Here is a 27,073-nt window from a genome sequence, read left to right as displayed (position 1 = left end):
GACCTTTAAATAATATAACTTGGATCGCGTTATTTTTTTGATAATAAAAAGTTCTGTACGCCCTAGGAAGACATTGTCAACTGAATCAAATACCTTCTTGAGTCGGGACGTTTTAAGAGACGATATAACGATATATGCAACATCTAATTCGCCAATTAACCGAGCTCTTCATACGCTAAATAATAATTGTATAAACTCTAACATTGACATTTTTCCGGATTCACTGCCCAAATTCAAACGTGGCATCATGTCAATAATTTAAACTGCGCATACATATAGACACACACACACACAAACACTCACCCTTACATTAAACACACACACTTTCTGTCACCTGGTAATTAAGGAATAAACATACCACTTAAAAGACATTACAAGGAAACATATCATAGGTACCCAACATAAAGTACCTATCTTATTCCTGTTTGTTGTTTCATCTCTGTAAATCATGTACTGTTAGTTTCTATAGTATAAAATAGGATTAAAAAAATAATAATAAAATAACAGCATAATATGTAGAGTAGGCATTTAGGTAAAGACGATGTGGGTACCAAACGAATGAATGAAACTATAAGTTAATTTTGACAAGACAGAATTGTCTGATGGTTTGTTCTCTATGCGCATCCTTGTGTAAAATTTGCGTGATTTTTTTTAATCCTCCATCCGTACCAGAAACATCTGTTAAATATTATTTAACTTTGGTTGACGCCCAGTTTTAGATGACCACGGTTTTTTTAGCCGTCAGAAATACACATGATTTTTGACAATATTAATGCAATTGATAGGGCGTTTAAAACACACACTGCATCTAATCATTTTATCGTTTTTCAATGATATTGTAACCGATAATATCAGAGGACTCGACCAATAAATAGGTTCCTTTTGGCAACACTTTTTTTGTACTCTTCTGTGTTCTGTTATTATTCAATTTATGATCTGAAATTTGATATCTCCGGATGATAGGCGGTAATCTCTGGAGAATGCTAAATACCGACCCATGTCTCTCAGAGCCTAGTTGCGTTGGACATATTCTTCAAAACTTCGTATTAGTTTGGTTAGTATATACAACTAATTATTTTTCATTAGGCATAAATGACTTTAACTGTTAATTAATGTGTAGGCGGTTTTGGTCTTCTAATTTGGCTTCAATGCGTTTGAAAATCGTTAAAAATTAGGCCGGCAGCATTAGAATTTTATTTTGATTTTTAATTTTAATATTTTATTTTACGTGTCTTTTGGTTTTTTTTTATTCTTGAAAAAAATTGTGATGGTGAACGTATTTTTATTTTGTCGAATATTTGCCGCCAAAACGACATGTTTTTTTCGTGAATTCAGCGGGTTTGACGTGACAGCCGTCTTACCAGCCACTGACATAATAACGTTGTAGCCAGTTGGAACCGTTTCAGAAAATTCGGTTTTTAAATCAATAATTACTAATGAAAATATTAAAATCAAACATTTTTGAACAGATTTTCATAAAAAAAAATTTCATTATTTTCTTCTGAAGGATATTATTAATATTTATTCATAAAAATAAAATGTATGTACACTATATATATAACAACCGGTATATGACAATAAACAACTATTTACCTTTTTGTTTGTTTCTGAATTTTTTCAGAGGATAAGAGAATAAGGATCATCCTAATTATATACTTGTATAGGTACCATTTTTTTTTCATAACACATTTTTTATTTGTCTTGAAACTTGCTTAGTCGGGTGAAATATTATTTTGAATTGTTTATACCTGTAAAATCTTCCTTGTTAAAATCTAACTCACCATTGTAAAATGCTCTCCATAACACGATGAACTCCTATCGTGGAGGAACATTATACATAAAAAAGAGAGATTAAAAAACATATCTTCCAAAAGTCACGCACGCCCCTGAAAAGCACTTACTTATTATTTATTTAAAATTAATATTTTTTATGAGTTTGCGATCTTATTGTTTCGTCCCGCGTGACATTGCTGAGGTCAGCAGAATTATAAATATACCAGGCTCACAACAGAAGAGGTCACAGTCACATTATCAACAACATCGCGTTGTTAATTATTACTTTCTGGCCGCTAATCGCAGACTCGGGTCAAAATTTTTATTCAGCGACAATACATTGTTATCAAAATACACATTACGCAGATAATTTTTTACAATAAAAAATATATTAAAAAATATATATTATAATTGGATTCATCTTTGATCGTATTATATTTTACTTATTACAATTTTACTCTCTTTAAATTATTCGAAATCCGGTTAAAAACAGTGAGTGTATTCATAATTTATTGTTAAGCACCATTAAGATGATTACATATAAAACACCATTGAGGTGATTACACATAAAGCGCCATTGAGGTGATTATACATAAAGCACCATTGGGATGTTACACATGAAGAACCACTGAGGTAATTACACATAAACACTATTGGGGTGATTACACATAAAGCACCATTGGGACGATTACACATAAAGAACCACTGAGGTAATTACACATAAAGCACTATTAGGGTGATTAAAAATAAAGCACCATTGAGGTGATTACACATAAAGCACCATTGGGATAATTACACATGAAGCACCATTTGAGTGATTACACATAAAGCACCACTGAGGTGATTACACATAAACGGTGCTATACAAATTATCTAAATATTCCTCAGTTACCTACTCAAGTAGGTCTATGTCGGTACTTATTGTTTTTTCGACAGAACCAAAAACACATCAAACTAAACGAGTACCTACATATGATAATTGGATGATTTGTAAAGCGCTGTTTTTGTGAAAGATCACATTGCCCTTGAGGTGATTTCTCACGAAAACGGCGCTATATTAATTAGCCAAATATTATTAAACGTGTTTACGAATCAAGATCGATGGGAGCACACTTTTCAAATTTGTTAATGTTTTGAATTTTTTAAAAGTGTCTTCCTATTAGGTATAAAAGATTTGAAGTTTGTAGTTACTATGAAATACGATTGCTTTTTCAGCTTTATTTTTATGAGACCAGACATTGCTTTTATTGAACGCCAATTTTGACTAACTCAAAGCCAAACACTCAGACAGATAAATCCTTTCTCGTCCACTTAGCTCTGCTTTGATGCTTCTTTAGGGGTTTGTTTTTTGTTCATCTTCGCTGTCAAACCATTACCTCACGTGTTCGGCGTGACAAGTGACGATAATATATCTGCTAATTTAGATGGAACTGTTGGAAGCCGGTGTCTATGACACGAGAGACGTCGCCTCTCCATGTGAGCCACCACATTCCAAATTCCCAATTTCTTGACAAATTCTTGACCATTTACTGTGATGATGAGTTTGACTGGGGTCGATTGAAAAAAAAACAGAAGAAAACAAGTTTGCCATTAAATCTACCTGTTGAGTGTTTATGTTGACACATGATAGGTACTTTAAGGTGGCATTTTTAGTAAAAAAATGTATGGGTGTGTGGTACCTACCTAAGAAACGGTTTTATCGCAATTTCTGTGCGATGTTTTGATAATTGCTTCGTGATTACTTAAACAATTTATGTGGTGATTCGTTTGAACGATTTTTATTTGTTGATCAAATCTTTTGAAACTAGTAGTAGCATAAAACAATTTTTTTCTTTGGTTTTCGTTGGATGATCATCATTTATTTGTTCATTTATTGCATTTTTTTACATTATCCATTTCTTTATGTGTATGCTGTGCTATCATTTGATACCTATGCATTTACATAAAACGAAATGATAAACAATTGAAATAGAGAATCATAGTACAAACTAGCTAAACCTGAATATCGCAATGACAAATTGTACAAATCATACATCCTAAAGATAATTTCAGAACAAGGCTTTGATGGAATACATGATTTAAGCAATATCATTAGTATTTCTGTTTTAATTGTAGACTGACGATGTTAAGGCTAATCAACTGGATATTGATACATACTACTTGCCTCATTCACATTCATATATGGTCTCATATATACTGTTCTGTTATTCTGACTCTTGACATGGCCCGACTCAAACAGTTCACGCCATGTCTTCCTTCAATGCTTCAAAGCTTTACTTAGTGCCCCTTGACGGTGCAATATCAATGGCACTTTCAAAATACACAAGTGTTATTTATTTTAAAATAGTTTTATTACCTATAAAGTGCAAAGTGTTCCCTGTGTTCTAAAGATCACCAAATTAGGGGTTTTCCCACTCGTCCCAAATCAAGTGCAGAATTGTGTCAAATGGCAATAAAATTTGTCAAAAGTGACAGCGTTTCAAATCCGGAATTGCTCAGGTAACTGGGTAAATGCTCCATGGTTAGTTAGTTAGGCAGTACCTGCACTGCAGTAATAGACTAGTAATACGAGGCCTTATTGGTGAGTGGCGCCATGCCTTTATGGTGTCACCTCTACCTGTCACTTCAGGGGTTTGTAACTTGTCTTCACTATTTTTTTGTATTATTTTTCAGTATCCATTAAAATTATCTTAGGATCCAGACAAGGCGCGTGCACATATTATTATGGTAGATAGATATCTTATGCAAGAAAATAGGATAATCGCTTTGAGTTGCACGAAGAAAAATGAGTATTTCTAATTTATTAATAATCACTTCAAAATAATGGTAATCTAGTTAAAAATGGGATTGTAGGCTTTCCTGATAAACTTTTCGTAAATTCCTAAACTAACTAACTAACCATCACGCTGTTTATCCGCAGGGGTAGTCAGAGAGGACGCATACACAATCCTTGCTTCATTCACATTCATACATACTCTTCTATTATTCTGACTCTTGACATGGCCCTACTCAAGTATCTGATTCACTTGATCGTCCCATGTCTTCCTATATTTTGCGTCATATATTCTCCTATTGCTCATTCGCTGTACATGCCCAAACTACGTGTATTTAGTAAATTCCTAATATATCGGAAAACTTATTCATGCATCTGCACTCTTCTTGATAATATATATTGACGAAATGCGAAAATATTACGATTTTGATGAGCACGTGTTCCGACATCATAATAATAATAATGATTGTATTATTTATATAGCGCCGTTTCGTGAGAAAATTACCTCAAGGACGCTTAACAACTTAATTTATGTAAATTAAATCTATTCCTATCACTTAGACTTATAAATTATAACTATGTTTAATAGCTAGTGACTTATAACTAGTACATAAAGTTAATTATATATTAAGTTTCTAATAACGGAAAAATATTTCGTGATATTATAATTAAACGCCTTAAAATGCACCCACCTTTTGTGACCACAAACTGTTCGAGGCATGTAAAAAATTTCGTAGGATATTTATGTTTGAATTCACTGCATTTGTGAGTCTTGGAATCTGAAGAATTTTCACCTTTTTTTGTCTCTTGTTTTACTGTATGACTCAATCCCCAATAATTCTCTCTTCTGCTCGGTGGGAGGTATACATTACTCAAATGGGCTCAATAATATCATCTGTGTGATCTTGATTTCCTCAATATCATGTAGCTCCAATACCCTTTCTTATTTTATCTGATGCCTTCTCCTATCGGGATTTTATTCCCTAAATAGTTACCTACCTATTCCAGTATCTATACCTTATGCAATTTTCACCGGATTAATGGCAATATTACAGTACCTACCTATTCCAGTGTCCTTACTTAATGCAATTTTATCCGGATTATTGTTAAGATATTACAGTACCTACCTATTCTAGTGTCCTTACCTAATGCAATTTTTTCCGGATTATTGTCAAGATACAGTTCCTACCTACTCCAGTGTCTATACCTAATGCAATTTCGAAATCGTTTTTCATTCAATATTCCGATGTCCTATATCTACTCGTAGACAAGTCAAAATGCATATTTTGAATTAGTGATGCAATTTTGTCATGAATTGTGCTCTGTTCCTGTTTTAATAGGGAAACAACTAAAAATTGTCTACTTTGGCGGGAAAGCATATTATTATGATGAACACAAACAAAAAAATTATGAATATAAGTTAGATACAGTGTTACGAGTACAAGAACACCGACTTATTAGGTACAGTTTTCTTTTAATTATGAAATTTAAAAAAATCTGTGGTTAGTGCCAGATTGTTTATTCACTAGAGCCATTTTTCATTATGATCATTTTAGGAAACATTTAAGGAATCTGTAATTTTATGTCTCACTTTTAATAATTGGCCATTAATAATTCACTACTTGAGTTACTGTACCAGGGATTGGGATAGGTATTGTTTATTTATGTTGAATCTTTTTTACGTTAGAATTTGTAACTGTTGCCCAAGCATCATTTTCAAAAAAGTAAGGTTCAATGACTTCGTCGCACCATAAACCGTACCAAACAGTCACACGTTGAGAATAAACAGGCTTTTCAACAATAACTCTTGGGTTTTCTGAGCTCCAGATGCGACAATTTTGCTTGTTGATGAAGCCACTGAGGTGGAAATGGGCCTCATCACTAAAGATGATTTGCATTTGATTCACTAAAGTGAATTTTAATAATTTCAATGCGTTGCTGAAGCGTGTATCGTTCCATTTTTATTAATGGCGTAGTTTCTACTTATCAAATGTCAAAAAATGACAGCTTCAAAAGTAACATCTACCGAAATAGCGGGCTATTCAAAATAACACCTCTTATTGGAAAACCCTGTATAATGTAGTTACCATTTAGGTTGAACATGTGTTGATATTTGACTGTAAAAAAAATATAATAAACTAATAATTTTAAAAGGACCAGAGAGAAGAAAAAAAAGTATTACACTATAAAAGGACAAGGATGAAAAAATATACATATACAACATATTATGCCATTAATTTAAAGGACAAAGATGAAAAAATGTTGGCAATCCTCGGCTAGCACAAATAATTTAACATTATTTTTAAAAGTACACAAGGAATAAGACGACTTAATGTATTCTGGAAGGCTATTAAATAGAAGTGGAGCATGATACAAATAATTTCTTTGACCAAATGAAGACTTAGTGTGAATCGCCACAAAGTTTAAATCAGAGCCATTTCTCCTAGTACGAATTTGTTGCCTTCTTTTTGCAATAAAAATATTGTCAAAAAATCTGCAAAGCGTTTGTGTGATAAATAGTTGTTTTAAATTCATAACATTAAATTCCGAAAACAACTGTGTAGGATTACTGAATTTTTTTAACATAACCTTAAGATTTAGTTTTTGAGAAATATTCATTGGTTCTATAATAGTATTCAGGCATGATCTCCAGCGCATTATATTATATGAAAGTAGAGACTGAATTATACCAAAATAGTTAACAGTTTACGTGCAGAAATCATAAAACATTTTACAACTAAATGTCAGCTTCTCCAGCGCTTTTTTCTTATTGGAGGTTGTCTATTAAAATTCCTGTTCCCCTACCACATTAATAAACATGAATTAACACGTAAAAATGAGATTCGAGACCTTGGCGTACCTTTTGAAGCAAATCTCTCTTTAAAATCCCATATATCTGATATTGTCTCCCGTGCCAACAAAATGCTTGGATTTGTTCTTCGTAATTCAAGATCATTTACCAACGGGATCGCAATCCGAAGAACGTATGAAGCACTTGTTCGCAGTATCTTGGAATATAGCTCCATTATTTGGGCCCCTTTTGAGCAGTGGCGGTTTTCTCTAAAGTGCGTTTGTGCGGCGAACCCCCATTAAAAAGATGAGAAAATAAAACAAACTTGTTTTATAATAATATAAGCACATTATAGATAGCACGCTATTAAAATTTCGCCTTCAAAACCCGCGCCACCGAAAAATACGATACATATTCCAAATTTTGTGCGAGTTGAAATCCGCGCCAAACTCTTCATACAAAAGAATTTTAGCCGGTACAGATCCTATGACGGTGACATATACAAAATTTGGTCTTTCTTTGCAAAAGTAAGACAAATTGTGTGCGCCGAACACGCGTTATGTTATCACGTGACCTCCGAACATTGACGAATGTAACCGAAGAAACCCGAGAACTTCGCGGTCGACCTTTGAACCATAGGGAAGCAAGTGTTATTTTTTATGTTATATTATGGTATTTAACTTTGTAGTCATTTTTGTACATATTTTTGTTTTCTTGTTTCTGCATTTCTCCAACCGTTTGCTTATGGCATTTGCAAATCTACTACCTATTGAAGTAGACTTAGTAAATTTATTTCGTGCCACCTTTATTTGTTTTTTTTTATGTTTTAAATATTTATTATATATTCTACGAAATTATTCTTCTCGAAAAAACAATAATAATTAGCAACATACATTGAGTGCTATAAAAACATTAAACAATTTAATTCCTATAAAACTTTTCTCATTATCTAATATTTGTGTCTAGTGTAAAGTGATTTAAAAACAATAATATGTAGGTACCCCTCCCACTAACTTAATTTAAGTTGTGTGACTGCTGCCGTATTCGACTATTTGACGAAGGACAACAGTAAGTAAATTTTAATTAGATATGTTTATCTTCTCTTGAATTTCTGAACCCCCTGTTAAAAAGACCACGAACCGCCACTGCTTTTGAGCAAAACCATATTCTCGAAATAGAAAAAGTACAAAAGAGATTCATGCGTTACCTATATATGAGGGAATATATGTACTACCCTTTCGTGTATCCATCCTTATTCTTAGCAGGAATGCTCGATCTTAATACATTAGAAGCCCGCCGAAAAATATTTTTAGGAAAACATTTTTTTAAGATAATCTCTGGAACTATACATAATCCACCTATTTTGAAAGAGATTAACTTATATGTCCCAGACAAGTATACTCGTGGAAGGTCCCATACCCTTTTTTATGCTCCAAAAGCGAGGACTTCTGCCTATCAGAACGCCCCAGTCAACAGAGCGACTGAACTGCTCAACGAGTCTGCATTGACCATCGACATTTTTAACGTAACCTACAGGCAGTTTAACAATTATCTTTTGACGTATGTCACAAAGTAGTGAAACTGACCTTTTTATGTGTTTTGCTATACTTTTTGTCTAATTTGTAATCTTCTCCATAATGTATTGGTGAATAACCGTTTTACGGAGAACATGAAAAATAAATAAATAAATAAATAAATTAATCATCTCAATCTTTGCATACTGCATCCTGCTCGAAGCCATGAGGTGTTTCATCTTCTTATTATCATTTATCTATTCAACACTCACAGAAATTTATTTATTTATATTTTAAATGCATATTTACAGAATAAAAAATTCCAATAACAAAGATACATTATACAAATATACAATCATAATTGCCTAATTAGCGATTTAAATGGAAAATGTCGATGTCAGAGCCTAGTGAGTTTAGAAGGACTATCATTCTTCCGAGAGGCAATGCTAATGGTAAGTTAGTCCTACATCTCGGAAGAATGAATGGTTTGTGCTTACGCGCTCTTGCGAAGTTATCAGGGACGTAAAATAAAATTTTATTAAAAATTTCTGGATTGTTGATGTGACCGTTCAACAAGTTATAGGCCATCATCAGCAACGCAGCTTTCCGCCTGTTGACAAGACTATCGATACCCAGCATTCCGGAAAGGAAGGCTGATGGGTATAACCAGGGATAGTACCCGAAGTCTCTAAGATAAAGATAACGTAGAAACTTCTTTTGTACTTTCTCCACCATTGTAGTGTACGTAGTATTCCCGGGTCCCCATATTATTAAGCCACTTTCCAAAATACTACGTACAAAGCTAAAATATAGCAAGCGAACCACGGCAGAGCTGCAGAAATGCCTGGAGTTACATAGCACAATTCCATGCATTCTCAAAGCCCTGCTGCATATCGTTTCAATATGAACGTGAATTGTTAAGTGTGGGTCAAAGGTTATTCCCAGATCTTTCGATTCAGAAATATGTTTAAGAGAACATTGGAACATCCTATAGTTGAAATAAATCACAATGTTTGCTCTAGTATAGCACATTATGGCGCATTTCTTAAAGTTAAAACCTAATTTGTTAATATGACTCTATACCACGATAGCATTTATGTCTCTCTGGAGCTGTGCGCAGTTTTTTAAGGTACGGATTCTTAAAAATAGCTTCAAGTCATCTGAAAATAACAAAAATAATTACACATAACTTACAATGCAGATTTAAAATGTTTATTGTTTCCTTACTCATAGTTATAATAATAGATTGAGACCTTTCAGCACACATACAATTTTAACGATTCCATGTAAGTTTGTACATAGGCACAGTTTTGTCGCTTGGCTGAAATGTACATCAAGTATATATTTTTCATTATATACAGCAAGCTTTTATCAGCGTTAGGAAGCCAACATGCCGTTTCTCGCATTTAAAAATATTTAATGTGAAATAAACTACTGTTATTTAGCAACACGTTTTTTTGTCCAAGCGAAGGAAAATACGACAGGAAGGACTTGCGCACCGACATGTTTTGTTATCAGTTGGCCGCGCCGCGCACACTTCCTTTCCGAACTACGTTTAAACTAAATACATAATATTATATACCTAAATAAGTTTCCCCCTTAAATTAAATATATAGTTGTGCTGGTTGCCTGGTAACAAGTAACAAGTTTCCTTGATTAATGAGACGAATTTAAACATAAACGCAATATGAACCATAAGGAGTTTATTTTATCATAATCCCAATACGTTAGTAGGAGTTATAATTGACTAAAATAACACCCAATTTGCCAGTAATATATACAAAACTTGCTTTGTGAATCATCTGGCCTGTTGAATTCTAACTACTTCCATCATAATGCTGAAATTGTTGCTTGTGCAATGATGAAGGGCTTAGTTAGCTGAGGATTGAACTTGTAACGCTTAGTTGCAAAAATGACATTAGGCCACAAATACCTAATAGTTTTTTAGCTCAGCCAAGAGGTAAGCGTTTCTGAAGGTATAACCTCTAAAATAAAGTTCCAAACGACAAAGTGGTAATAAAAACGACAGTTTTAGATGTTATTAAAATAAAGTGCCAAACGAAAAACTGCAGGCAAGAAAAACGACAGTTTTAGATGTCATTAAAATATTCGGAAATATCTTGTCAGGAACATCCCCTTAGAACCTTCTTTATTGCCAGTTATGGCCACCGGAAGTAGAGGACAGTAAAGGATAGGCGCCGACGTCTATCCTAAAACTAGCGCCATCTCCTAATTTATGGCGCTTGCTAATTTTACCTGTCTCACAAACACAAGGCAAACATTTTGAACTCATTCATAAACACAGGTACATTTTGTCTGCTAACCAATCAAGATTGTAAGGGTACCTTCATCTCAAGTTGTATGAAATACTGCACAATGCAAAGTCAATGTAATAATATACATAAATATGTATTACAGATCTACAGCCTTCTTCTTTCTGTGCATGCGGGCGGATGAGGATCTAACTAATTTTTTTCGCACGCCTACCTACTATAATAAATCTATTGTATATAAACCCCATCCTGCAAATATATATTTTTTATTATTTTTGTATCAAGATATGTTCCGTACAAGTTGATGTTACATTAATTAATTAACAAAACTTTTTTGTTCCATTAAGCTGATCTCTTGCGACAAAATTTTTCCAAAACATCCGACAATGTTTCCATCAACCACGGAAAGCCAAAACTGCCCTAATATTTAGTTTTAATTATTTTTGTCGGGTGTTTTGAAAACATATTGACGCAGAAGACACGGCTATAACTATCGAGCTGAAGAGGTAACCGGGCAACTCAGGATAGTGGCAACTCAATACAATTTTTAAAAGTGATATAAAATCATGATAAGAAATTTAAAAAAAAAATTAATAGTTATGTGAGGTTGGCTTTATTTCACTTTAAAATTTGTGTTGAATTGTCACTGTCCCGAGTTGTTCTTGAACCGCTGTAGGTAATACGCAGGTATTCCAATAAATATGTCTTTATTTACTTTAATCATATGATAATTATTATTTATTTTCTTTCTAGCATATATAAATTATTATTAAGAATATTGTGTTTTTTAAATATATTATGGATCTGTTCACAAATGGGTAGAGTTTCGTGAAATAGTTGTTCGAAAAAAAAGAAGATATTAATTGACAATCATATGTATTAATCGAGGCTGCACCGTGTTTCACGAAAGCGACTCTCATTTGTATGAGTAACCAGTGATATGTCTCTCAGCTTGTAGCACGGAACATTATTGCGACAAGGTGACAGATACTTACTAATGCAACTGTTAAGAAATTTAATTTTTTAGCAAATTTTTAACGCCCAGCAACTATATAACTATGTCACCGTGTTATACATGATGTCTGGTGATAGTATCGATGATTAATTTAACAGCCATGCAGCCTCGCTCGCATTATTGATCAATGTGGTGTGTAATGCGGTGAATGTGTCCCTAGTCGAGGTGGCGGAGTACTTCAGCGAGGGCCGCGAATGCGTGAACTGCGGAGCCATTCACACCCCTCTCTGGAGGAGGGATGGAACGGGCCACTACCTGTGCAATGCGTGCGGACTCTACCACAAGATGAACGGCATGAACCGGCCGTTAGTGAAGCAGCCGCGCCGGCTGGTACGTGTGAGGCACCCGGCGGTACGCGCGCCTCAGCCCGCAGATGTACGCGGAACAACCAAACACTGTTTGCCATTGAGACCTCGCGAATGCTGGCCAACCCCCCTAACTAACTATCCAATCAACCGACCAACATAACATCACTTAGTCTGCCACTCACCATTCTAACCTAACCTCACTTAACCAAACTTTCACCATCACTATTACAAACCTCTTTCTTCATAAGCCTGTTGGCGTCCAGCTTTGGACATGGCCTCCCTCAAATGTTTCCCGGTATCTCAATTCCCAATGATTGACAACATCCGTCTTTTAGTTGTTCTCAGTATTTTTCCACTTGAGTGTGAAAAGTTTTGGAGATTTCACTGACAAACCTCTTGACTACCTTCAGTAAAACCCCAACGTTAGTTTTTCATTCAGAAAAACGATTACTTTTGAAAAAACGTACAAGTGTGAATAAATTGCTTTCACCGTGCAAATAGTTACACACCCAATTAAAATTACCAACCCCCCTTCTGGTTGAACCACCTCAACAGAAGATATAGTTTGTTATCATTCCACTTCCTAAACTTACTGTCCTTCACTAATGTTTGAGATACATTTCTTAATAATCTCTTCAATTCTTTCCAAACTATTCTCACCAATTCCATTCATGTCAAATTGCTTCCATCCTTCTCTTAGCTTCCATTTTTACTAATTTATCATTTTTAGTAATTCTTACTAGACACTGTACCAACAAAATCTACTAGAATCATCAGATTCAATGATCATTTTTGGTCTTGCTTAGCTTGTTTAGCTTTACTTACCTTAGGAAACAGTGCTTTGAAAGACTAACTAGAAATGTTGTCGGTCTGTAGTTTCCATGCTTATGTTGAATGTTTTTGTTGTAGGGGGTGATATATGTACATTCTGATTGCGGGGCTCACCTGGAGATCTGTCGGGACCATGGGAGACTTTGTCCAGTGGGTTTGTTAAATGCAACCCAAAGACGCCCATCTTTCAAACAGTAAATTCCTTCTTCTAATCAAGTCTTCAAAAGACCTGCAACAAGTTGTTCTGTGAATGAATTGTGTCAATTTCAGGTGATACTTCTTGGGTTAAGCTTGAAAATAGGAAATATCTTCGTGTTAAATCAAGAGATCTCATCAAATGATAATGTACATACGTCACTCTCTCCGCTCAACACTGGAAGACCACAGTAATCTTGTAGAATTCCTTCTTCCCTCCTTGGTGACCCAGAGCCAAGAGCTAAAAGCCAAAAGCCGCCAGCAATCGTAGTTCGGTCTCAATGCCGCTGTCCTCTCGCCTCGTACCGCCTCGTGCCGAGTGCCTCGCGCGTGTGTTCTCTGATGTTAACTCTCGTGTCCTCTCTCTTCTATCTGCCTGTATCTGCCTGTCTTCTTGCCTATCTCACGTATGGGTGTGTTTGCAGTGGCGGCGGAGCAGGGGGTCGTGGGCGGGGCGGAATTCTACAAGAGCTACTATGGGTATAACGGTGTGACGGCGGCCAGGGCGGAAAATACTTCGCTCTCCTCTTCCGGCTTGCACGTGGAAGAGACCAAGTCCAGTCGGAGATCGGTAGGTTTTGCATCCTTTACTACTTCCCCCTTTCTTCTTTCCTTCTTCCCTCTCGCTCTTTTCCTTTCATGCTCGAACTTCCCTCCTTGTAATAACAAACTCTGCATTCATTATTACCAGCGGTTCAAATTCCATAGGAAAGATGCAGTGCTTTTCAACAAATGTGGAATGCGCGTCCCTAATTAGATATTTTCCTGATTTTTACTAAACGAACGAGGTTTCTTAATCTATAATTTTACATTGAATTCATCAAAGGGATGATTCGGGTTCGCTTCCCGGTTAAACAATTACTATGATCCTTTTTTTTTCTAATCAGTAAAAAATCTATTTTCTCAATCTAAAAACCTCAATCAATGTTTAATCACTGAAGAGAATAATGTCAACAAATCATATAAAAAAAGGTATCGGTTGCAACTGGAACAGTGATCGAACCCAGATTCTTTAGTCCTACCGGGACTACTTTCTCTTTCGATAAGACCAGAGGATCTAGTTGCAACAGTAACCTGTTAATTTTTTGTGACTTTGTCTGTTTTATATTTTCATTAAGAGTTAACTCTTGACATTATCTTCTTCACTAATTCAAAAATATGTATCTTTTATGTCTAGAGAAATTGCTAGGTTACCACTTTTACTTCAAATGCAAGGAAGGTCTCGTCACCAACCAACCACCTTGCAAGCAGCATCGTAAATTCTATTATTTCTCTTCCACTCATTCAAAGATTACTGAAAACTACCCGATCATTAGATAATCTAAAACTGAACAGTAAATTCATTGAAATTGTATCACCTACAAACAAAATTTCATAACTTGAAATAACTTAGTGGTTAAGTTAGGTTAGGTTGAGGTCTCAATAGCTTATTGATTAAATGCGTTGTCCCGGTTGAGATTCTAGGTTCGATCCCGAGTTGCAACCTATTTATTTCCTATGTTTTGTTTAGATTTATCAGTATTATATTCTAATTCAAAGATTACGAATAACAATCGTTGAATTATCTCAAAGAAAAACTTATAGAGTTTATTTTACATTTCTAATAATTACATATTCCTCCTTCATCCCAAAACTTGACACTAATAAAATAAGTTTTCAACTGAACTAACCAAAGCAATGTAATAACTTTATTTGTTGGAATTGCATGCTAACTAATTGGACATTTTGGATAGGTGTTGGGTAAGTGGCTCAGTAGTAATTAACACTAATTGTAGGTATAATTAAAATACCGTTAACATAACTATTTTTTCCCATATCTTATTCAAATCTTACTCATCCAAAATTTGGAAATTTTAAGTTGCATCTCTCGATGTATTTTCCTGTCATTACGAGACTATTTCTGATTGATTGACTGATAGCATTTATTTGTTGTTGAAAGGCACTACGAATTGTGATACATTTTCGAATTATGATGCCTTGTTGCATTTCCTCCCTTTTTAGACAATGTTTTGGACGTGGCGTTACAATCAAGTGTCCATCATCAGGGCAGTGTGTGTTCACACACTTCACCATAACCTACAAATCTGCCTGATTGCTGTCCTTTGCTAAAAACGTTTGCTAAAGAAGGAGGAAGTGCAACACGACAAAATAACCCAAAAAGTAATCATAATAATACTTTTGGCAGTGAGAATCTCTAATAATTTCCGTCACTAGAAATTAGTTACCAAATTTACTGTCAGTAAAGTATACAAAATAATTCACGCTCACGACCCAGACTTTTGATGGAGAGATTCGAATCAAATCAAAATCTTGATCACATAAATTTAATTCAATTAGTTTCCCACTCAATTTTCAAAACCTTCCTACTAAAATGCTTTCCTTATTTTATCAACTGTCAGTATTGCCCTAGTACATGATGATTTTTCTGTCCCTTTAGCACGCCTCTCGCCGCGCCGGTCTATCCTGTACCAATTGTTCCACCAGTACAACCTCGTTGTGGCGTCGGAACTCCCACGGGGAGCCGGTCTGCAACGCGTGCGGGCTCTACTATAAACTGCACGGGGTCAACAGGCCGCTGGCCATGAAAAAGGACTCAATTCAGGTAAATATCCTAAATTACTGACTGCACGCTTAGGGAATTCTAAATGTTTTTTAGTGTTGTAAAAATTTAGGCAAAAATTTCACAAAATTATATTGATGCATAAAATTTTTATGACGGCTTAAAATGTGTAATTTTTTAATTTGCTGCCAAAATGATTTGTTAGATTTTGTTTGTAGCGTTGTTGACGTCACGCCGGCCAACGTCGCATCGTCGACAGCTGTCTTACCAGGCAGTAGCGTTTTTACGTCATGATGACGTTGTAGCCAATTTAAACCATTTAAAAGTGTGCGGTTTTAGATCGTTATTAAAATCAATAATTTAAATTGAAAATTGCAGATATTTAGAACGCTGATCAGAATTAGAAAAAATGTCGTTAACTTTACTTCATAACATTTTTAACGGTATCGTTTGCGTAGTAGGGTTTAGTTCGGTATAGTTTGTGAAATTACATTCTTGTTACAGGGAATTTGCGCTGTGGATCTCTTCAAGGTCCCAAACTTTTTTTTTCGCTTTATGCAATTGTTTCTAGACATTTTTGGAAGAGTTTTATTATACAATGTAACTAGTTAGTTTTAACAAAGTTTTTGAATGACACGGAAGTCTCGAAACCGGAGCGATTTATGAAAAAAATAAGTATCTAACAAAGTGTGAATTACATTATAAAATTCTTAAAAAACCAAATTTTAGATCCTACCTGTGCATAATACATAGACAACAGGGCTGCAGAGCTGTGTTATTTATGACTTCTTGTTATTGGCACCTACTGGGACACTGAAAGCTTTCAATTTGACCTTTCTTTCATTAAACAGCGTCTACACAGTAACCAACCATCAGTAGATTATAGTGCAACCTATATTTATTTTGTTGCACCATATTCATTTTTCATTTGGCAGTCATTAGTTCGTTTCTACCTTCTAAAATGCGCGCACTATATATATGCATGGTGCACGTGTAATGCTGGTCTTAAAAGGAATCCCTGTGGCCTACTGACCTACTTAAGTGAGGAAAGACAGCGAAAAAATGAATCTCATTTATGATTCAATAAAAAATGGGTCAGCGTATCCGCATGAATCATTGTACATGGTGTCTCATCGATAGGTCGAAACTCGATGATCACAGATACATCGCATACAAAGATTGTCTCAAATTGTTTTGTTACCACTAAAATTATTCTTGATTAACAAATTTTAAGTTGTAACCTCTAAAAATTTGTCTATTTCAGACAAGAAAGCGAAAGCCAAAGGGAAGTGCTAAGGCAGAGAGCAGCCGAGCCTCTTCAAACATCCTGCCCAACAATGCCATCACCGTTAAGACGGAACCCACAGGTGTGTATTATATCCTTTTTCTTTATTTTGACAAACAATCTTACCTAAGCTTTATTTTTATTACTAAGGATGATGTCTCTCGTGTCAAGGATGAACATCAACTCTTCTCTTGGGATGAACGAAGTATGTATGAAGAATGAGTTAATCATGAATGTAAGCAAAGTGTCAAGTCGTGGTTTTTGAAAGAGAGAGAGAGAGAGGACGAAAACGGTGTGCACAGGGCCGGCCCTGAACCAAACGGCGCCTGGCGCTAGTGAAAACCTCAAGGGCCCTGTCCTTAGGTGTTATCAGCGCCTTGGCTCCTTGGCGCTTTGGCAAGTCAGTGCTCGGAGTGGACTGATCCAATTGCGCCTGCACAGGGACGGCCCCGGGCGTCCAATATAGTTGTGAATGATGAATACTTGGAGAAGGTGGACGACTTTGTGTGTTTGGGATGTAGTATGTTTACGAGAGATGGAAAGGCTGATAAGGGTATTGAAAATGCAGTAAACTACATTAATAGAGGACTGAACGCGGTTGGCTATAGCAAAAAAAATGTCCATAGAAGAGAAGTAAACAAAGGAGAGAGCTGGTAGAGTAGACCGAATGCTGCTGAAATGAGATCTCTGAGGTGTAAATGTGGTAAAACCACGTATTTTCGTGTGAGAAATGTAGAGATTCGCTAATAATTCAAAGCCGATCTAATCGTAATAAGTAATAATAAGAACGGGACGCTTAGATTGTTTGGATATACGAATGAGCGAATGAACGAAGAAAGGAATGTAAGGAAAATATTTGATGTGAATATGAATGGTAGAAGAAGTAGAAGAAGCCCCAGGAAAACATTGCACGGTTAAGTGAGCTAAATACTTTGGTCGGACCTTGTCAATAGTCAGTATAACATAAGGGTATGTATAAGATCTACCACGGTGTGATGGTTAATAGTTGAATAGTTATTTACAAAGTAACGGAAAAGTCAATATTAATAAAACACTCATTTATTATACAAGTAAGAAGTCATCAAGAGTAAAGCGGCCATTTGATGTCACACGTCTAAGGAAAGTCGCTGGACCCATCGATGGACCATGAGTGCTGTAGAAAAGAGTTTTTGGCTAATTCAATTTGAGGGACCAAAATTTTTAACATTTTCGACGAATTTTTATCCACGCATGATTTGAATGACGCATTTAAAATGAATCTAATGGTTCAAACCTGACCTTAAAAGATACCCTCCACACAGCATCCAAAAACACGATTCAAGCGCTGCGGTAAAACGCACTTCGAACTGCGTGAAAAGAATTTTTGTTTCCACAGTAATCAAATATTGTCTACTCGTGTTTCAGTTGCCGATGCATACACCGAGCTGCGCAGCATTCAGTCCCACATGGACGGAGGAGGTTTCCCCCTGTACGGAGCTCGAGGCTATTCTGGCATCTCCCCGCCCAGGAATCTCCAGTACTACGAGACTCCCAACGACCAAGATAGGGATAACCAGCAGGACCAGACTCCGTCTCCGCAGTCTCTACATGGTCACCACCAGTGCCACAGCGTGTCTCCACAGGACACCCCCAACCACCTGGATCTATCTCACTCCAGCATTGCAACAACCCTGGAAGGTTCTCCTCACATTGTTCAGCTCTCCCAGTTGCAACACAGACAACATCTCCAACAGAGTCCTAATCATCTAGGCATGTCTGGACTTCACCCAGATCACCACTTGATCGGGGTCTTGAACAACAATGTCATCACGAAAGAGGAAATGAATTCAATCCATAACAATGGAACTAGCGTACTTCATCACCACCATCACCAAGTCCTCGTGATGAACAATAACCATCACCAAATGCACGATGAAGTAGAACACCACAATCTGATGTCTGGTGAAGGTCTTGGAGACGATCTCGAAGACCACAAGGGTGAAGGACACCACCATACTATAATTCACCATTACTCCTCCAATAACAGTTCTCCTGGAGAAGTCGGCATGGACAGACCAACAGTCGTGTCTATGAGCAGTTAGATATCTACAAAATGCAGCGATTGTCCTTAAATAAGTGAACAAAGATATGTGTTTTAGTTACCGTTAACTCTTTATAAGTGGACAAAGTTATTGGTATTTGTATCTAATCGAAAGTGTATTTTTCTTTTTTTTTTTTTTTTTTTTTTTTTTTTTTTTTTTTTTTTTTTTTTTTTTTTTTTTTTTTTTTTATTTTTTATATATACAATAATATTATTATTGGGTTTATAAAAACAGTTTATTTTTAAACAAGTTCTGCTGTGTAATTATTATTACGCGTGACAGCTGTTTCGCCCTCTGAAGGCATTATCAAACTGTCTGACAGTCTGACTGTCTGACAGTTTGATAATGCCTTCAGAGGGCGAAACAGCTGTCACGCGTAATAATAATTACACAGCAGAACTTGTTTAAAAATAAACTGTTTTTATAAACCCAATAATAATATTATTGTATATATAAAAAATAAAAAAATAAAATGGAGTTCTACAAATTAAACTTAATAACAATAAATATGTATTTTTCTTACTTATTTTAGTGTGTAAAGTAGGTGTAGTTTTAGCGATAACTATGTAAGCAAAAACAGCATTTCCCACCCCTGTAAATTATTCATTAACTTGTAAGCTTATCTCATATTTCATGCTGGAAAATGCAGATAATTTCATAGATTTCGTTTAAAATAGTAAAATACTCAATTCCTTTTAAAAATTAACAACACCGTTTTCGTGAAATTGTTGTTTTTGCTTTCATAGACCTCAAATAATGATCTGTTCCTTCTAAAACTGTTGAATAAGAACTCCAAAGTGTTAATATATCTTAGTTTTGCATATTCCAAAGAATCAAGACTTTTTAATGAAGCGTGGCATGGTTTTTGATTTAGTCACCTAAATATCCTTATATAATAATTTTAGCGTAAGAGTTTATCTCACTTGGTACAAATTTTTACATAATAATCTTTCGTTAGATAAAATAATTTTGCCATACCCAGATAATAATTTTATAGCGTGTCGAGTATAATAAATATGGATGTAAATATTAATATATTTTGTTTAATATCACTTTACTTTGTAAATACAAAACTTTAATATAATCTAATTATAAGTAATAATTTTTGAAAAAATTAATCCACTATTGTAAATATTAAAACCGTTATTTGTAGGTAGGTATCTATATTTTTTCATATATTTTACAATTTAAGCATTGGTTTAGAAAAAGATACCAAATTTACCAATGCCAAAGGAATCAACTCTCAAAACACTTTAGGTATGCACTTACCTAACCTAACCTAACCACCTAAAATAACCAAAGTTCATAGTCCTTTAATTCCAAAGAAAAATAAAACGAACTGAATAGCACGAAAGACTTTGTTTTTAAAATACTTCTCATCACTGTTATTTTTAAAGTTTTGTTAGAATCTTTAAATTAAAAAAATAGTGGCAACACCAAACTGTAGCAATACAATTTAAGAAAAATGATAAATTATTGATATTTTAAGATATGGATTCATCGCACGGGGGGCATTTTTTGTAAATAAAATCAAATATTTGTGTGAAGATTATATTATATTATAATTGTGTTAATTTAGTTAATAAATTTAAGTCTATGTTAACATCGGCGGCTAGTAACCAAAAAATATGTTTTTGTTTATACTATTTCTTCCCACTTATATAATACACACTGTTAGCCTTTCCACTGAAAAATAACAAAACAATTACATTTTTAAACATATTTTTTAATGATGTGGAATTTGTGTTTTTCACAAATGTTGTAATTATTTTTTTGCTATGAGTGTATTGTCTAATCAATTTTGACTATATTAATTTGATTTTATTACTATTGTATGTCTCGCCTAGTTTAATTTGATAGACTTTGAAAAATATTGATAGAAATATAAGAAATACCTTTTACGATTTATTTAAATGATTTTGAATAAACATTTAATATTTTGTGTTATTTTTTGAAAATTATTGTTTATTTGATTATATTTAAAATATATTAAATTTGTTTAGTCTTTCCAATATTCTCACTCCTGTTTTGTCATTAGATATTTAGTCAATGGCTATGCGACGCTAATAAAAATGTTCTCAATTGTACAAAGCAATTTTTGTGTTTTTTTAAGTATGAAAATCTAAATTATGTTTTATTTTTAGGGTATCGTGCCGTGTTACGCTTCCTCCTTCTATAGCCAACGTTTTGTACAGTATTACAATGTCCATCATCGGGGAAGATTTTTGATGATGAACACTGTAATGCTGTCTAAACGTTGACTAAAGGAGGAAGCGCAACACGGCATAATATCCCAAAAATAAATCACCATAATACTGTTGGCGATGAAAAACTCAAATGTTTTATTTTGATTCTATGTTTTATTTTGGTTTTTACAATCCGCAGTACTTTTATTTCTCAATCGAAAGATATGTACTATATATCGACATAGACAGAGTGCACAAATGTTTTTAATGCAAATAAAAAAATGAGTATATGAAAAAATCCACGTAACTGTAAAAAACATCCAAGAGGTAATAATGTAAATTCAAATAAAATATTTATTTAGTTTCAAAAATGATTTTGAAAAATGTGTTACAAACGAGTTTATTGTATTTACGTAAAATTGTACTTAAAACATTTTTGCACTATGTCATTGTAAAAGTAATAACCTGAAGTTCTTTCACGTCATTTGTAAAATAATTATATCCCTTTTTCATAAACAAAAAATTGTATATAACCCCTTCAATAAAATAATTATATCCCTTTTCATAAACAAACATTTGTACATAACCCCTTCAATACCACCTAGTAAATGTTTGTTATTTTAATGTATAAGTTAACCATTTGAAATCCAAATGGTGTTGTTTCTCCAATTACTTGTTTATACATTCCAGTGTAGATATAATTTAATGTGTTATATTTAGGAGGGTTATTCATTGCATGCCTGATATTTACATTCATACACAATGTTCAATTTAAATATAAGTTTTGCCTTTTCAATAATAATTATTAAAAAATGTGTAAAAATATTTGAACTTTGTTTAATTCTTTTTCCTGTTCTATTATTATTCCTGCGTATTTTTTGCGCTTCGAATTTCCCTATTCTCTTTCAGAAATTACTATTAGGTAAAAAAAAATCTCAACAGCATGTAAATATCATTTGAGATAATAAATAAGAACTATGCTTCAAAACAAACAATCAAGAGATTTTTGAATATTGTCAGGTTTTTATTAACCCGGGAATGTTTGTCTCTAAATATATGTATTTATATATATATATTTGGTACATTGATTAACCTACGTTTTTATTGTCTTATTAATTTTCGGGAAATCGACAGTTAACATTTTTTCAGTTTGTTCCTAAGTATTATATAGCCAAAATAAAACCAATTATGGATATCCTCCTTGTGACTTTACCTCTACTGAGAAAACATAATAAGGAATAAGTAAATTTAATTCGTAAGAAAGGAATATGAATTTAAAAATTTATACAAAACAAAAAAAATATAAAACGATAAATTTACAAAACAAAACATTTATCAATACATTTATAGCCATGGAGAGAGGTTTTAGACATAAATCAAAACATAATAGAAATATAAACAATAGACACATAAAATTATTCAAAAACCATCAGAGAAATATTATTTCATGGACCTCTTGTATTTGGTAAGTTCGCAGCTGAAAATATCCACCTTCTATAATACGCTATTGTAATTATTGCATAGTCTGTTCAGGCAAGAAATCTGCTTAGAGTTCGTTTTGCATTGATCCACCCTGAACAAGACACAAGAGCGTGTTAATAATAATATTTTTTTGGTAATAATAATTAAATATCTACAGAAAATACGACAGGAGCTCATAATAACTGAAAAGGTAAACGATTTCTAAATTATTACTTGCAAAATTATGGAAAATCTACCGGGAGCACAATAATATGAAAAGGTAACACTCTTTTAGTACACAAACACAAATGATATTTTTGCAATCCTCACAACTCTGGAGCTATTTGCATTGCAGAATCATATTATCAAGTGGGTGTCAAAAAACGCATGAAAATAATATTTTTGATTTCGTTCAGTCCCTCAGTTATTATGACGTGGTTCTTAAAAAACATCTTCATCATTCTGCTTGAAAATTTTCCATTAATATTAATTTCTTTAGCAGATTTTAATCAATAATTTTTTTTTATTATACCTACTTACATCTAGAATTGTCATGTGTGCAATCAAGACAACTTCATTGTAGAATCTTATCGTCAAAAAATTCCTGAAAATAATAATAATTACAAAGAAAACAAACTTGTGCTCCTTGTTTTCCTTGCAGTAAATAAACATTTACCAAAAAAAGTTTTGATATAAGGTTTTCAAACCATCTCTTCGTCATTCTCTGCTCCTGGTAGATTTTCCATTAATATTTTCAAGTATAAGAATTTAGATTTTTAACCTCTCGGATTATTAATACGGTATACATCAACCAAAGGAAGGTGTCCTGAGGAGTACGTGTGGTAAAACAACGTATGGCCGGATTTCGAATCGGGAGAATACATGACTTTGGGTTACGAATTTTCAATTTCAAGCTTAGCTTTGTTTTTTTTTGGCTTTTTAAGCTTTACTATTTTTAAGCTTAGAGCTTTTCGTGCTTTTGATATTTAGCAGCTTTAATCTTTGAGTTTTAACTATCTAGATTCTAGATAATACAAATAAAAAAAGTGACTGGAGTTATTCTCGGTAAACCAATCCATCAAAAATATTTGTTTAATTTAAGACAGTTTCTAATTTCTGTCATTTTCGATTTACAGAACGTTTCTTATTTCAGTCATTTTATAAATTTCAGACAGTTACTAATTTCAGACAGTTTCTCATTTCAGACAGTTTCTCATTTCAGGCAGGTTCTAATTTCAGACGGTTGTATTTCAGAAAGTTTCTGATAATTTCAGACAGGTTCTAATTTTAGACTGTTTCTAATTTCAGACAGTTAAAATTTTTAGACATTTTCTATTTCAGACATTTTCTAATTTCCCGTATTTTGGAATTTCAGACAGATACTAATTTCAAACAGAGTCTAATTTCAGACAGCTTCTAATTATTCTCGGTAAACCAATCCATCAAAAATATTTTTATATTTTAAGACAGTTTCTAATTTCTGTCATTTTCGATTTACAGAACGTTTCTTATTTCACTAATTTTCTAAATTTCAGACAGTTACTAGTTTCAGACTGTTTATAATTTCAGATAGTTTTTTTTTTCAGACAGATTCTTATTTCTGACAGTTCTTAATTCAAGTCTTTTTCCAATTTCAGACAGCTACTAATTTTAGACAAGTTCTAATTTCAGATATTTTCTAATTTTAGATAGTTTCTATTTTCAGACGGTTTCTAATTTTATTAATTGATTTTCTTCTTCACATAAAATTTCATGATAGTGCTAAAATCATTACAATAATAATATGATTACATATGACGTAAAAAATATAAAAGTGAGATAATTAACGGATTCTCCCAGTAAGCGCAACTTAAAAAAAGTTTAAATTCTACTTTGTTGACTTGCGGAGGGTTAATTAAAGTTCCTTTTCGGCCTTTACGGATTAATAAATAACTATAACATATAGTATACTTTCGGTATGTAGCGTAGTGGTCGATACTTTCAGCATTGCCCTAGTGAAAGAGTTGTGAATAGAAACGTTGCTAGAAAGGCGCAAACCGTGTTGGGTGATCAGATTTTTATAGCCAGGTACTTCTTCGCCTTTTTCTTCCCCATCTCCTTCCCATCAATTATGGATGCCATAGACTCACTGGTTAACAGGGAGCAGTTGGAACTCTATGGCAGTATTCACTAGTGAAATGAGCTGAGAAAAAGACAGCACGAGAGTGTGAAAAATTATGTCAAAAGTTTTTTTTTGTCTCTTTTTTCCATTCCTGTTACTCGAGAAAATACATTGAGTTGATATCAGTAACTTGAGTTTTGTTGCGCCAACCTAAGCCTCAGTAATTAATTAACCTAAGATCATTACATTTTCCATGGCAGCATTTCAGTACGCCACACAAACCGGTTTCGATACACTCACACCGTCAAAATGGATTCGTCGGCAAAACCAAAGTACCTAATCATTTCTCTGAGCTATGGTGGAGAAATTGCTTATGGTAGATTACATACTATTTACGCAAATATATAAACACATTACTTAGTAAGACGTTTCAATTTACAAATACATGATTATGCACAAAACAAAGAAGTTATTAAGAAAATAGCATCAGCTGGCGGATGGACAAAATTTTGCGTCGGCACTTCTATAGTCTAATTTAAAGGGTTTAAAGGGTTGGTCACGGGGAGTGTTATGTGTTTATTTATTTGGCGTAGTTTACTCTTTTTGGTCAGTTCCTTAGGAGAAAGATTCAATCCGCAGAAAACCAAAAAAAAGTATTTTTAAATACAACTATTAATAAAAACAGATCCATTAAAGAATATAAATGTTTTTTGATGATGCCATAAACTCACTGGCTCAAGACGGTTGGGAACAGTTGAGAAATTTAAAAAAAGGTAAAAAACTTAGGTTTTCCAATTTCTTCTTTTCCTGCTCCTATCTTTTTCCACTTCATCTAACCTCAAAACTATCTCCAAATCGTAGATGGCTTAGAATGACTCTTGTGTGGTATTCTCATAAATAAAATTATAACAATAGGATCGTAGGCATTCATAATATAATATGAAGAAAAAATAGGTCGCAGCCGGTATGATTTGAACCTACGCTCCCAGAGTGAATCTGATTTCGTTCGTTCGGCCACGGCTGCTCTTACAAGACACTATGCGTTCTACGCAAGTTCTCGCTGTCGATAAAATATTATGATCATCACGACATCAGTAAACAGAAATATAAAAGGTTTAAGGCCACGCCGTACAACATTTGGAATCTTCCCGGTAACAATAACACTCCTTATTAAGAATGGCCATGTAATAAGTTCATTAATTCTTTATTTTATTAATAATGAGAATGGAACATTTTTCCCTGTCGAATAATCTGATTCATTTCCCGTCCAATAGGAAAGCTGCTGGGTAGGGATTTCACGATGGCCGCCGCGCATGCGTACTGCGCACAAATAACACATTGATGTTGTATCTTGTAATACTTATAATACGAGAGGTTTATCTATGTGTTGGTGTTTGCTCGTTGGATTATTTTATACCTCTGTGGTAATGCCTTAGTACGCTACATCCGCGTAAGTGTTGGTATAAGGGGAAAGCTGGGTAATGTTGATCATATGGGTAGGTAAGTTAATTTTTTATAATGTACATAAATGATGACGGATTTTCGAGTGATTTTGGATTTGAAGGTATCTACTACTTGCAAAGTTGGTAATCTTCATTATTCCCTATTTTATGGGTATTGAGAAAAATAAGGATGCAGTTATTTTCATAGTTACTAGGTACTACAGATCAAAAGTTTTATTCTTATAAAATATTAAACTGAAAAATAAACTCGTAAATAAAAGTTTTTTTTAATATTATACATTTTTTAATGTTTTTAAAAAAAATAGTTTAGCTGAGTCCGCAGTCAATCGCGCTATCAACCTTGTCAGGTGCCGATCATGTAGGACCAACATTTCTTTCGTATATTAAATGCATTAATGTCGTCTGATTTCAGAGTAATGCCTATTTGTCCGCGCGTGTGTACGTGATTGACACTAAAAGAATA

The 27,073-nt window shown here is 33.9% G+C and overlaps 1 protein-coding gene across 5 annotated transcripts in view; it reads left to right on the top strand.

The window, feature by feature from the left end:
* The window catches only part of LOC149411351 (uncharacterized), a 165,017-nt gene extending 145,486 nt beyond the window's left edge, over positions 1 to 19,531 (top strand). For 3 of the 5 annotated variants that reach the window (XM_089647045.1, XM_089647044.1, XM_089647048.1), the window contains 4 exons: positions 12,300 to 12,514; positions 15,911 to 16,075; positions 17,298 to 17,400; positions 18,723 to 19,531. In XM_089647045.1, the coding sequence (XP_089503171.1) occupies positions 12,300 to 12,514; positions 15,911 to 16,075; positions 17,298 to 17,400; positions 18,723 to 19,399 (1,160 nt within the window). In that variant the 3' untranslated portion in view covers positions 19,400 to 19,531. Of the gene's footprint in view, positions 1 to 12,299; positions 12,515 to 13,898; positions 14,045 to 15,910; positions 16,076 to 17,297; positions 17,401 to 18,722 lie in introns of all 5 variants that reach the window. The other 2 variants (XM_089647047.1, XM_089647046.1) reach the window with 2 other exon arrangements.
* Positions 19,532 to 27,073: the final 7,542 nt, after the last annotated feature.

This window comes from Hesperophylax consimilis, chromosome 26 (genome assembly GCF_061612785.1).
Source record: "Hesperophylax consimilis isolate HC1 chromosome 26, BYU_Hcon_1.0, whole genome shotgun sequence".
NCBI classification, from domain to species: Eukaryota; Metazoa; Arthropoda; class Insecta; order Trichoptera; family Limnephilidae; genus Hesperophylax; species Hesperophylax consimilis.
The sequence above is the reverse complement of the archived record's forward strand: the minus strand, read 5'-3'. Positions and strand labels throughout refer to the sequence as shown.